Raw genomic sequence first — 13,330 nt, 5'->3', positions numbered from 1 at the left:
GATGTGTAGAACAATTCCAGCCCCTTCATGTGGACACAATTTAAATCCCAGACTGTAAGAAGAGTGGAAAGAATGTTTCCTTTTTACTCTCTTGGCATTCATGTTCGTATTTGTTGGAGTAATGAACTCAATATGCAGGACGACTCAGATAAACTAGTTCCACACTAGCTAGACTAGCTCTACCTCCCATGGGTAAAAGAAAATATAAGATAACAATTCTACTCACACAGGCTCATACAGTTATATAAAAGTTTGTCATAATATTTTAAGAAGCCATTAATAAATTAACACAGATCGGTAACTCTCAAGGGCATCCAAATAAACTTTTAACTTTGTGGGACTTGTATTTTTCTAAATTTTGTTTAATATCCTACAATTATAAAGAGTAAGGTGACTGTCTATTAAAGTAGATATTATTCCTGTTTTGCAAATAAGGAAACAAAGATGTGGAGAGACCAAGCTATGTGGCTTGTCCATATTCACAGTTTGTAAATAAAAGTACCTCTATCCATGTCAATTCTTTCTGATTACAAAAAAGATTCTTTCCACCATGGCAGGCTACTAAACTACTGAAATAAAAAATAATTTTGTCATTGGCAAACAGGACTGTTAGGAGCATAGCTACTTGGGATAGGATGTTCTAATAGCGAAAATTACTTGTACAAATGATGAAAGGGTTCAACTACTTTATTTCTCTTGCAAAATAGGATCATACAAGAGTAATGGAATGACTGATTTTGCAGCTGGCATGAACATTTCAAAATAGCTCAGAAGAATTTTTTGAATTAAATCAAATAAGAATAAAAACAGACACTTGACAGATGTAAACTTCTAAAACTGAGATTAGTGCAAGGCCTTTCCTGACAGTCATCTTGTCTCAGGTAATACCTCGGTATCCTTATGGAAAGTCTGGGAAAGCTTCTGCAGCTCACTTTCAGATTGGGCTGCTCGCGCCTTTTCTTTCTCCCAACAGTGCAGCACATTTTGTAGTTCCACTTTTAAAGTGCTTATTTGAGCCTCTCTGTCTGCACATTTAGTGCGTAAATGACTTAACTCTTTATTGACATCAGCCAATTTATCCTGAAGGTACTGTTGGAGACACCAAATAAAGAGACTGTATCAAGATGATAACATTTAAATATAAAATGTTAATTACTTACTCCAAAAAGCTCTTTGAGAGTTTTCCTTTCAACTCATTATAAGAATATAACTTGGTAGCCCAAAAAATTTTTTAAACTTGTAAATTACATTTTAAAAATAAATCTCTTACATTTACTATAAGAACATTTACTTCCCAATGACATTCCAAATACCAATAGAAATCTCAAATATGTGACATAAAATTCTGCTGAACTATTTACTCCTTACCCTTAACAAATTCTACTCAAGTATGTCCATGACAAACGACATGAACCAACACCAAAAAATCCCAACTCTGAACGTTGGACTAGTACAATTTTGCAAAGATGTAGTACATAAGACCAGCACAGAAAATAAAATAAACTGTTGCCCTAGACCTTAGCCAGGTGTGGTCACAGCCCACTATTAGGCATGATGTACTAAAAACAATGGCTCCACCCCAAAATGATGAAAACTGACCCCAAATACTGATGTGCTATGTAAAATATGCTGAATGTGTATCTAAGGCTGGATATCAAATCTTAAATCATTTTTTGAATCTATGGTATTATAATTAAATCTGGGAAATGAATTTTTCCTTTAACCAAAACAATTTCCAATCAAGTTTTATTTTTTTAATGAAAAACATTCTTCTTACTTTGACCAACAACAAAAAAAGTTTTTAATTGTATCTAAACATACTTAATCAAATATAGGAAGATACATTTTCAGATATCTCTACTTAAAAATATTCCCTAAAAAAAAAAATTCCCTAAATAATTATATTTGTTTCTTAATAAAAAAGGAAAAAGTTATTCTAAATCACAATACCTTTATATTTTTAGCATGAGACTCTACCTTCTGTTTGGTAGACTCAAGTTCATTAGATGTCTTTTCCTTAGCATGATTCATGTTGCTTAGCTGATGAAAGAAAATGTAAGTAAACTTTTAAAATATTTTTCAACGGTGGGTAACTCAAAAGCTAATCTTTAAATGTTTTTTATGCAATTACTTAAATACAAATTTTTTATAGTAATTCAGAGACTTAAAAAATTATTTCTTTTGGTTAACTATGTAATTTCTGTCCCAAGTTCACATGGCTAAAAAGAAAAGAAAGCATTCAAGCTTAAAATGTCGGTAATGTTATTGTGTTTTTACTAGATATCTGGATAAAGTATTTCATTCTTACTGTAAACAAATACAACTTTATTCTTAAAATCCTACTGGACCAAAATGCCAGAAGCAATGGTATCTATACAGAAAGAAAAAAGGACAGACCAGAAGACTGTTCTTTCTACATCACGAGAATATTCACTGGTCTCTCAGTCCATATGACAACTTCAGGGTCGGTCACATGCTGTCCTACTGGGAAGGCTTGTGGCAGGTCATCAGTTGGTCCTGCTCCGCTTGTGATTTATTTTCTTTGACAGTTCATTCTTCTTTCTGTCAGACTGCTCTTTTTGCTTTCTTTGCAGCCACCCCTTGGTCTCCCCACTGCTGTCTCTGGCACTGGTTCACAACAAAGCGCATTACTAAGCCAAAGCCTGCTGAGTCGACTTTTCAACTGTGCTGAGGATCATGTGACATTCATCCTCCCAAATAACAATTCGCTGTGGGTAATATGTTCCTAGTTACCCTGCAACTTCCAGACCTAGGCCTCAGAAGAGTTTCATAAACTACTAACAATACAGGCTGTCTTATCTCACTGAGAGTTAGCAATGTTTGCTCTTTATAGAAATTTAATTATTTCAGTGGTCACTTTCTTTTATGCCTTTTGAACAATTACAATTACTGAGGGCATTAAGAAGACTCACTTTTCCTTCTTTATTCACCTTAGGAAACTAAAGTAAAATATGCCTTTTCTTATGGGCAATATAAGGGTTTCAAGGCCTTTGTATTACATAAAAGAAACAGATAAACAGAGGGATAAACACTAAATTCCATGCTATGTGGATTGTCTTTGGTTGGAACAATTGTTTGTTGCTTTGCTAACTAATTGTGTTTAATGTAGTTACTTCATATTCTCTAATTTAACAAGATGTAACTAAATAAACTCTTCAATTTTTAAAGCACAAATTCATAAAACATTTTAATACCCAAGAAAATTATCAACCCACAAGTTAAACAATACAAAAGAGAAGATAAATAAAAGCATGAGCTTTTTCAATCAGGAAGCTAAAAACCTCCAAGCTACATCAAACAGATATTTGTTTTTAAAAGCTTCTAATGCTTTACTCCCTTTAGAGAATGCACACTAATTTCTTTTTTATTGACTTCTACAATTTGTAGAACTCCTAAGCCAAAATACTGGCAAACCCTGAATTTCCAGTACCTATTCCAAATTTCATAAAAACACATTAACATTTAAATATAACATATATTAACTAAGTGAGTTGCATAGCTCTTTTGTTAAATTAAAATAGATAAATTATGAAGACCAAGAAGTGACAGTCTTTATAACTTTGAAAATAGTAGTGTGACAGAAGAGAGACTGAGACCTGACTTTAGGCCACACTTAAAGAAAGAACAGTGACAGACAACTTGTTATTTTTTGTATCTCTGAAGCTGTCAAATCAACATTCCCAATACTTTTGACCTCTGTAACAAGCAAGTAATACGTACTGCTGCAGGCCGAAGGCTATGTGTGTGGAGCCAAACAGTGCAAGTGTTACCTCATTAGATGCATCTTCCAGCTTGTTCTGGTAATCTGTCAAGGTACGCCTCAAACTCTCAAGGACAACAGAGAAGCTGGGAGGTTTATCTTTGTCCCTGTGGATGCCTAGAGAAAAATACAGGATGAAAATATACCGTTAAAGTCGCAAAGAGACAAAAGCTAAGCAAACAGTAACAGAGATATTACAATTAGATATAACTGAAAAGACATCATGATATACCGAGTAGAATCTTATTCTCCTAAGTATACTGCTGTATAGCCTAGTATTAATAGCTTTTCTAAACAAGTGATCAAATTAAGTTCATAATATATCAAGTCCAAATTTATGGCTACTTTGTACCTTACTATGCCCACCTTGTAGTTAGTAGTAAAGCTCTTTTTTTTTTCCTATTTCCAAGGTAACTAAAGTATTTGTACACACCTGTTATCCAACAATTAAATAAACAGTCTATACTAAACACTGTTTGGAGGAGTTATATACATTTACTTTGGTCCTTGTGTTTCTGATCAGTCAGGCCTATTTTTCTTAAACAATTTCTGAACACAAGAGCACATAATTTTCTGTTATGCTTGGAAATAATGTTCTTCAATCCTTAAAATTCTCAAGTTACAATTTGAAATAAATAATAAAAATACTATTATCTACAAAGGCCACATCATGTTTCAATTAAAACCCTTAAAACTGATACTCATTGTAAAAATATGAGTATTTCCATATTATGCCCTCAAACCATTTTAATTTAGGGAGGCCATAAGTTAGGTGAGCTAATCAAGATCACATGGTCAAATGTAGTTTATTGTTAAAATTTTTTTTAAAGATTTATTATTTATTTATTTATTTTATTCATTTTTGGCTGCATCGGGTCTTAGTTGCAGCATGCAGGATATTTGTTAAGGAACGCGGGCTCTTCATGGTGGTGCATGGGCTTCTCTCTAGTTGTGGCGTGTGGGTTTTCTCTTCTCTAGTTGTGGCACACAGGCTCCAGGGCACATGGGCTCTGTAGTTTGCAGCATTAGGGCTCTAGTTGAGGCGTGCGAGCTCAGTAGTTGTGCACACGGGCTTAGCTGCCCCTCAGCATGTGGGATCTTAGTTGCCTGACCAGGGATCAAACCCCGGTCCTCTGCACTGTAAAGTGGATTCTTTACCACTGGACCACCAGGGAAGTCCCTCAAATGTAGTTTAAAATAGTAATCCAAAATAATCAAAAGTTTAGTTTCAAAAACCACTTTGAACTGATTGCTTATTGTACTACTCATTAACTGTTAAAAATTAAATAGCAAATTTTAAAACATACTTACTAAAATTACTTTTATTTTCCTATATTTTCTCCCTATCATATTTTACAATCTAAATATTAATATCGATAAGAAGCATTCACAATACCTTTTTTATTATTCATTGATTCATCCATTCAACTAATTTAATGCATTTAATGCATTCCTACTATGTATTAATCCTAGGCATTAGGCACATGGAGGTAGATAAGAATGGTGTAGTCTCTATTCTCATAGAATTTACAGTCTAAAAAGAGGAGGTAAGATTGTAAACAAATAATTACATAAGATCATTCATCCATTCTTCAAGTACTCAGTTGCTGGAACTTTGGGGAGAGGAGGGACAAAGGCAGTAATACAGGAAAGAAAGAATGAATAAAGGGGAAAAAAATGTTTGGTTAATAACAGAACAACTTTATTCATATCAGAGTATTAGTGATAATTATTATTTTAATTTTGGACAAAATGTTATTAATAAACTTATTACATTCACCAAAGTATAATTTAAACACTATCTTAAGTATGGATACACCTTAGATTTTCTTAAACAGAAGAATAATAATTAACTTAAAAATCAAAAGTAGGGCTTCCCTGGTGGCTCAGTGGTGGAGAGTCCGCCTGCCGACGCAAGGGACGCAGGTTCGTGCCCCGGTCCGGGAAGATCCCACATGCCGCGGAGCGGCTAGGCCCATGAGCCATGGCCGCTGAGCCTGCGTGTCTGGAGCCTGCGCTCCGCAACGGGAGAGGCCACAACAGTGAGAGGCCCGCGTACCGCAAAAAAAAAAAAAAAAAACCAAAAGTAATGTGGAAACAACATATATCCCAGTTGGGGTGGGGGGGGCGGGAAAGCCAGCGCTCTCAGCCGTGAAAATGAAGAAGACAACACTCTTTGTAATGACTGTGAGTTGGAGAGAGAACTCATTAAAATTTTTATTAAAGGTCTTACCAAATATATTTTTAAAATATTGCTCTCTTGCACAAGATAAAAAAAGTGTAATGTATAATTCTTTTCTTCTGCTACTACACAAGTAGGTCATGAATAAATCATTCGAGGACACCCAGGAAATCTTAGCTTATACAATAAGGGAGAAAACTTGCTCTTAGAAATCCAGAAGAATAAAATCATCATAATATGGGTGTTGAGGAATAAGGAGACAAAATGCCCTCTCCTTACTGACTCATGCACATCTTATATTCTACATAAAAAAGTTTCTTTGCCTGAAAATGCTTTTACAAGAAAGTTCAGCTGAAGTACAAAGTATGCCTTATGTCCCACCCACATTCATTATAAAAAGAAATACTTACTGGTCCCTTAACATGAAGAAAATATTTACAAATAAAAAGAAAGGGTTGCTCAGGACCCAGGAGCTTACTGACTAAAATTTTATTTAACCTAATAATATCCTAATCACTGTACTATTGCCTGCAAAACAATAAACTATTAAAGCTATCCTATCAGTGGATGGTCTAAAACCTCACAGTAAAGATTAAAAAAATAAAATAAAATAAAATTTTAACAGTAGTCACAAATAGCTTTTCAAAGGTTAAAGTCCAAATGAAGAACAGAATGTGTCAGCATGTGTCATTTATACTTCAATTACGCCAACTCAAAAATCTTCTGAGTTTCTCTGTCCCTGTCCCTATACACGTGTGTCTCTATACATGGGTGCCAGCCTATACTTTCACATCACTGCTGCCTGCCTCAGTCTCTTTCTCACTTTTAAGTATGTTTCGACAAGATATACCTTGGCAAATCTTTTCTTTGAATTAGTAGCCCATAGGAGGGAGTGAGGAAGAAAGAGGAACAGGTCCCAAACCTTCTATTTAAATGTTCCCTTTTGGGGGCTTCCCTGGTGGCGCAGTGGTTGAGAGTCCACCGATGCAGGGGACATGGGTTTGTGCCCCGGTCCAGGAAGATCCCGCATGCCGCGGAGCGGCTGGGCCCATGAGCCATGGCCGCTGAGCCTGCGCGTCCGGAGCCTGTGCTCCGCAACGGGTAAGGCCACAGCAGTGAGAGGCCCGCGTACCGCAAAAAAATAAAAATTAAATAAATAAATAAATAAATGTTCCCTTTTGGACAATCTGAAAAACTAAATACTTTTAAATGACTCAAATAAACCACTGTTTTTCAAGATGGTGTTATCACCTCAGTAACCCCACAGTTCCACAGGAGAAACAGTAGGTTGTAATGAATGAGGTGAGTCTATTTCCTCCACCTTGTCAACCATTCTCTTACCTACTTCAGTATCCTGCAAGACCTCAATTATTAAGAAATAATAGAGACTCTAAAACAAAAGACTGAGCTTTTTTTAAAAAAAAGATCTCTGTTGTAGAACATGAGTAGTCACGTTCATCCTCAGAACTAATAGGAAAAAAAGAAAAGAAAAACCCTGTGGTTTAATGCTGATTTTTAATCATGTAATAAAACACAGAAAATGACATTCAAATGTGTTTTTCACCTGAGAAAATCTAAATATTTAATACATTGATGACTAAGAAAATTCCTTTTTCATTCTAAAAGCACTGAATATAAACATTTTGTTGGCAGTTATACTTTTGAAATTCAGACTACATTCCATATATTAACTTGTCTTATTCACTGAGATCATAAACAACCATATTCATTATCTTGCAAACACTGGTACCCATTCTAGAGTTTTTAAGGAAAATGACTCATAACTTCTCTAACATATGGACAGTATTTATCATGTAAATCCTGCTCACCCACCTACTCTGTCCCCAGGAAGAGTCCAAAAAACCTTTCCTTTACCAAGGTTTGAGAAATGTAATGGTTGGGGGGAGCCTCAGAATCGTTGATGAGCTCTGTATGGCTTGGTAGTAAGCATCTAGGCCAGGTAGCTGGAAAGCCATGGATAACAGTGGGAAATGGTGCCACAAAGCTGGGTTCCCTGAATTCAGTGGGGATGCTGGAATCTCAAGTGACAGGCCAAGTGGTAGCACTTAATTTTCAGAGACAAAATGTACATGGTTACCATCATGGGCAGTGGATTCAAAGCAATAAACAAAATGGTTTTACCCACAGAGACCGCTGGCTTTGGCTAACTGATCATGGTGTTCCTAGGACTAAAATAGGCACTCTACTTGAATGTTACCCGATCTGTATAAGCAGAAAAGCTCTGGGTCTAATTACCAGAACTAGGAGTTAAATCAACACAAAAGACAGTCTTGGCCCTCAACCAATTCTCAGTCTTGAGCTAGTTCACAGACCCTGTGTCCCTAGAATAAGGAGGATGGATCCTCTTTAGGAATCCTAACATACTGCCAAAAGCTTATACTGCATGTAAATCTTTCTCCTAGCCCTCCTCAAAGAAACATGCAACCATTTACCCGGGTGACCACGTACTGAGGAAGGGGAGTTACTCACATATACCATGGATAACTGGACACTGGATCGGAACTGACACTAATTTCTGGAGACCTAATATGCTATTGTGGTTCACTAGTTAGGTAGGAGCTTACAGAGGTCAGTTTTGGCTAAAGTCTATCTCCACTGGGCCCAGTAGGTACCTGAACCCACATAGTTATTCCCCCAGTTTGGAATGCATTGTTATAAAAGACAAATGCAGAAACTGGCACAATGCCCATAGCAGTTACCTGACCCATGGAGTGAGGGATTTACAGAGGAAAACAAAACAGAAAAAAAGCAATTGGAAGTCACCAAAACTTTTACCTACCAAAATAGTAAATCAAAAATAAGGCCACATTCCTGGAGAGACTGAAGAGATTAGCCCCTCTGTTAAAGAGTATAAAGGGGTGGAGATTCCAACCACATCAGCATTTAACTCATCTGTCCGGCTAGTGCAGCATACAGATGGGTCTTAAGGAATGATAGTGAATTACTGTAAGCATGATCACATGGGACTCCAACTGCAGCTGCAGTTAAAGATGTAGTTTCATTGTTGGAGCAAATCGATACATTTCCTGGCAATTGGAAGGAAGCTATTTCTTCTATCCTTTTAATAAAAATCACCAAAACAGTTAGTTTCTGCTTGCAGGGCCAGCAAACTACCTCCATGGCCCTACCTCAGAGCTACATCAACTCTAGCATAATCCAGTCTGTAGAAATTCTGATCAACTCTTCATTCTGGAAGACATCTCATATTCCACTTAGTTCTCTACCAAGTTGATGATATCATTCTGACTGCTTGAGTTTAAGCAGGCCAAGTTTGGCAGATCCTTACAGGTGAATGATAGTGTAAACTTTCAGGATTTTGGAACAAAGGAAGCCATCCTCTACAGATAACTATTCTCTTGAAAATCAGCTTTCAACTGGCTACTAGTCCTTAGCAGATACTGCATTCATGCCCACCAATTTGGCACGTGACCTGTGATGCCCATCACAAAATGTCTGATCCACCAGCCCATGAACTTGGGCATGCACGATATCACTCTATCATCAAGTGAAAGTGGTATATACAAAACTGGATTCAAACAAGTCCTGAAGGTACAAGCAAGTTGCATGAATAAGTAATCCAGATTCCCATGGGCCCTATTCTTGTTACATTGCTTCTTCCCTCTTAACCTACACCCTGGACCCATGGAAAAGTTCCCTAAAACCAGTTGACTAATGGGGGGGAGGGGGCGGAATGGGCTTGTTATATAGATGTTTCTGTATGATGTGCTGCTACAACTCAAAAGTTGACAGTTGTGGCATGACAGCCTTACTCAAGGGTGGCCTTGAAGGACAGTGGTGAAGCAAAACTCCTCCCAGTATGCAGTAATGGACCCAACTATCATTTTGTCTGGAATGAGAGATGACCAAAGGTACAAATATACACTAATTTGGAGGTAGTACCTAACAGTTTGGCTAATGGTCAGGCACTCGAAAAGAACATTATTGGAAAACTGGTAACAAGGTGGTCTGGGCAAGAGTGTGTGGACAGACCTCTCCAGATGGTCACTGTGCCCAGATCAACTTAAGTAGAGGAGGATCTTAACAATCAGGAGGACAAGATGAAGTATTCTGTGGATGTCAGCTAGCATATTTTCCCAGCCACCTTTGTCCTTGCTCATCTTCGTTGCCCCTACAACACAGGAGTCATGGCAGCAAGAATAGAGGTGATGCATGGGCTCAGCAACATGGACTTCCATTCGCCAAGGCTGATAGGATTACAACTCCTGTTAAGTGCCAAATCCACCAACAGCAAAGACAAACACTGAATCCATGATATGACACTAGCGGCACTGCCAGTCACCTTGTGGCAAGTTGATTATACTAAGTCATTTCCATCATGGAATAATCAATGCTCATTCTTACTAAGGTAGACACTCTAGAAAGACATTTTCCTTCCCTGACCATAATATTTCTGCTGAACTGTCATCCATGAATTTACAAAATGTCTTATTCACCATTATGTATTCCACGTAGCATTGCTTCTGACCAAGGAACTCATTTCATAGCAAATGAAGTATGGAAATTGGCTCATTTTCATAGAATTCACTGGTCTTACTATGTCTCCCAACACTCTGAAGTAGCTGGCATACAGAATAGTATAATGGCCTTTTGAAGATTCATAGCACTGGCTGGATGGCAACATTTTGTGGGACAAGGATAATATCCTCCAAGATACAGTTTGTGCTCTGAGTCAGCAATCGATATATGGCATGTTTCTCCCATAGCCAGGAATCACAGGTCCAGGAATCAAATGTTGGAAATGGGAGTGGCTCATATTACACCTAATGATCCACCAGTGAAATGTCTGCTTCCCATCCCAGGAATTGTGGGCTCTATTGGTCTAAGTCTTAATTCCCAAGGAAGAAATGCTTCCACCATGGGACACAGCAATGGTTCCATTAAAAATGGAAGCTGACACTGTCACCTGGTCATTTCTGAGCTCTTCATGCCAGGAAACCAAAGAGCAAAGAAGGTTCTTCTATACCAAGACAATTGGTCTTGCTTACCAAGGGAAAATTGGTGGTAAGAAAGAGTATATCTAGAATGCAGGACATCCCACAGGACTCCCACTTGAGTACACTCAAGTTCTGTGATAAAAGTTGATGGAACAATCCCACTTCTGGGTGTATATCCAAAAGAACTGAAAGCAGGGTCTAGAAGAGATATTTGTATATCCACGTTGACAGGAGCACTATTCACTATAGCCAAGAGGTGGAAGCAACCCAAAGGTCCATCAGCAGATGAATGAATAAACAAAATGTGATAAATACACACAATGGAGTATTATTTGCCTTAAAAAGGAAGGAATTCCTGTCATATGCCATGTCATGGATTAAACTTGAGGACATTATACTAAGCAAAATAAGCCAATCACAAAAAGATAATATATGATTCCATTATATGAGGTACCTAAAGTAGTCAAATTCATAGAAACAGAAAGTAGAACGGTGGTTATGAGGGGTTTGTAGGAAGGAGAAAAAGGGGTGGTTAATTTTATGTGTAAACTTGACTGGGCTAGGGGCCCAGATATTCAGTTAAACATTATTTCTGGGTGTGTCTATGAGGCTATTTCTGGATGAGGCTGACATGTGAATCAGTAGACTCAGTAAAGCAGACTGCCCTCCCCAACGTGGGTAGGCCTCATCTAACCCACTGAAGGCCCAAATAGAACAAAAGGCTAAGTAAGAAAGGATTCTTTCTCTCTGCCTGACTATCTTCAATTGGGACATCAGTCTTCTCCTGCCTTTTGACTCAGCCTCAGGCTGGAACTTACACCAGGGTCTCCTGTTTCTCAGGCCTTCAGAGTCAGACTGCCTCTCCTGACTCCTGATTTCTCAGCCACCTTAATTGTGTGATTAGTTAATGATCTCATTAGAAATGCTGAGCCCTCTTAGTGCAGTCACTTCTTTGGATTTCACAAACCAAAGCTATGAGCATGATGAATTAGGACACGTTTGGTTTGTAAACCTCAGTGAATTGGGAGGTGAGGGAAGCAAGAGAGAAGAAACTGGCAAGTGACACCAAAGGAGACCTGTGTGCTGCAGGCATCCTCAACTTCTCCGTAAACCGTGAACCTCTAATTAAAAGGTACCAGCCACGGGGTTCACAAGGACAATTAAAATTCTCAAGAAGATGCTAGATCTAGGCAATAATCCTTTACTAAGGATAGGAAGGAGGAGAGAGGAGAGGAAAAGTACCATTTGTTGTCCCGATTTTCCTAAGAACAGTCCCTGAAACTGCCCAGTTCCTGGGTGATATGCACATACCTAAAGGCATCAAATGCTGTTGCTATTATTTCCTAGGGTCCTTCAGCCTCTCCAGTAGAAAGAAAAAGAATACATCTGGAGTATTACAAATGATTTCCTCAAGGAAGGAAAGGTTGAAGAGGGTTGGAGGGGCTCTGTCTCAGTCAACACAAAAGTCAAGCACCCTAAGGAGGATCCAAGATTGAGTCAGAAGAAAAACTTTCTTTCATGAACCTAATGAAGGAAAAGTCACATTCTATATGTTTGCTAACATCCTCAGGCAGAGGTAAAACTATAGTAGAAGAAACACTTGAGGCAGAAAGACTACATGGGTTCAAAGTGGGAAAGGATTTCTCCCCATACACACTCTAAGAATTTCTATCAAAAGAAATATGAGCAGCTGTAGTGTGTCAATTTTAGTGGAAAGTAGAATGCAGAAATAGGAAATAAATGTCCCTAGTTGAGTAAATTGAGGCTAACTTGTCTAATAATAGTAGGCAATCAAGGTGACATTTCTACAACCCATGAAAGACTGTACGTCTTTTCCAATGAAGATGGAAAGTCAATCTTCCTGGTGACTCCTTATGGATTACTACCCAAAGGGCTGCTAAAATTTTGAAAGAGATTCCATGACTACCTTTATAGCCTCAAAAAGTATAATTTAAGATAGAACTTCAACCTATCAATTCATTCATGCTTTTTTATTCATTCATATTCAATAAATATTCGAGTGCCTCCTTTGTGCCAAGTACTCTTCTACCTGCTTAAAATCCTTTAGTAAATAAAAAAGACAAAGATCCTTGCCCTCATGGAGCTTGGATATTGTGATGGTTAATTTTATGTGCCAACTTGACTGGGCTAAAGATATGCCCAGATAGCTAGTAAAACATTATTTCTGGGTGTGTCTGTGAGAGTGTTTCTGGAACAGATTAGCATTTGAATCAGTAGACTAAGTAAAGAAGATCTGCCCTCACCAATGTGGGAGGGCAATATCCAATCCATTGGCCTCCCTTATCCACCCCCTACTCCTATCTCCTCCTTCTCCCACCCCAATAGAACAAAAAGGCAGAAGGGAAAATACTCTTTTTTTAAGCTGGGATT

The 13,330-nt window shown here is 37.9% G+C and overlaps 1 protein-coding gene across 1 annotated transcript in view; it reads right to left on the bottom strand.

Annotated features, from left to right (window-relative positions):
• The window catches only part of CCDC171 (coiled-coil domain containing 171), a gene marked incomplete at its 3' end in the record, with an annotated part of 361,839 nt that overhangs the window by 226,000 nt on the left and 122,509 nt on the right, over positions 1 to 13,330 (bottom strand). The window contains exons 12-14 of the mRNA XM_082842979.1: positions 3,792 to 3,898; positions 1,951 to 2,040; positions 889 to 1,089 (exon numbers count right to left, since the gene is read on the bottom strand). Of these exons, the coding sequence (XP_082699105.1) occupies positions 889 to 1,089; positions 1,951 to 2,040; positions 3,792 to 3,898 (398 nt within the window). The remainder of the gene's footprint in view (positions 1 to 888; positions 1,090 to 1,950; positions 2,041 to 3,791; positions 3,899 to 13,330) is intronic.

This window comes from Leucopleurus acutus (assembly GCF_964270905.1).
Source record: "Leucopleurus acutus genome assembly, chromosome: 7".
NCBI lineage: Eukaryota > Metazoa > Chordata > Mammalia > Artiodactyla > Delphinidae > Leucopleurus > Leucopleurus acutus.
This window is presented reverse-complemented; position numbering and strand designations above follow the sequence as displayed.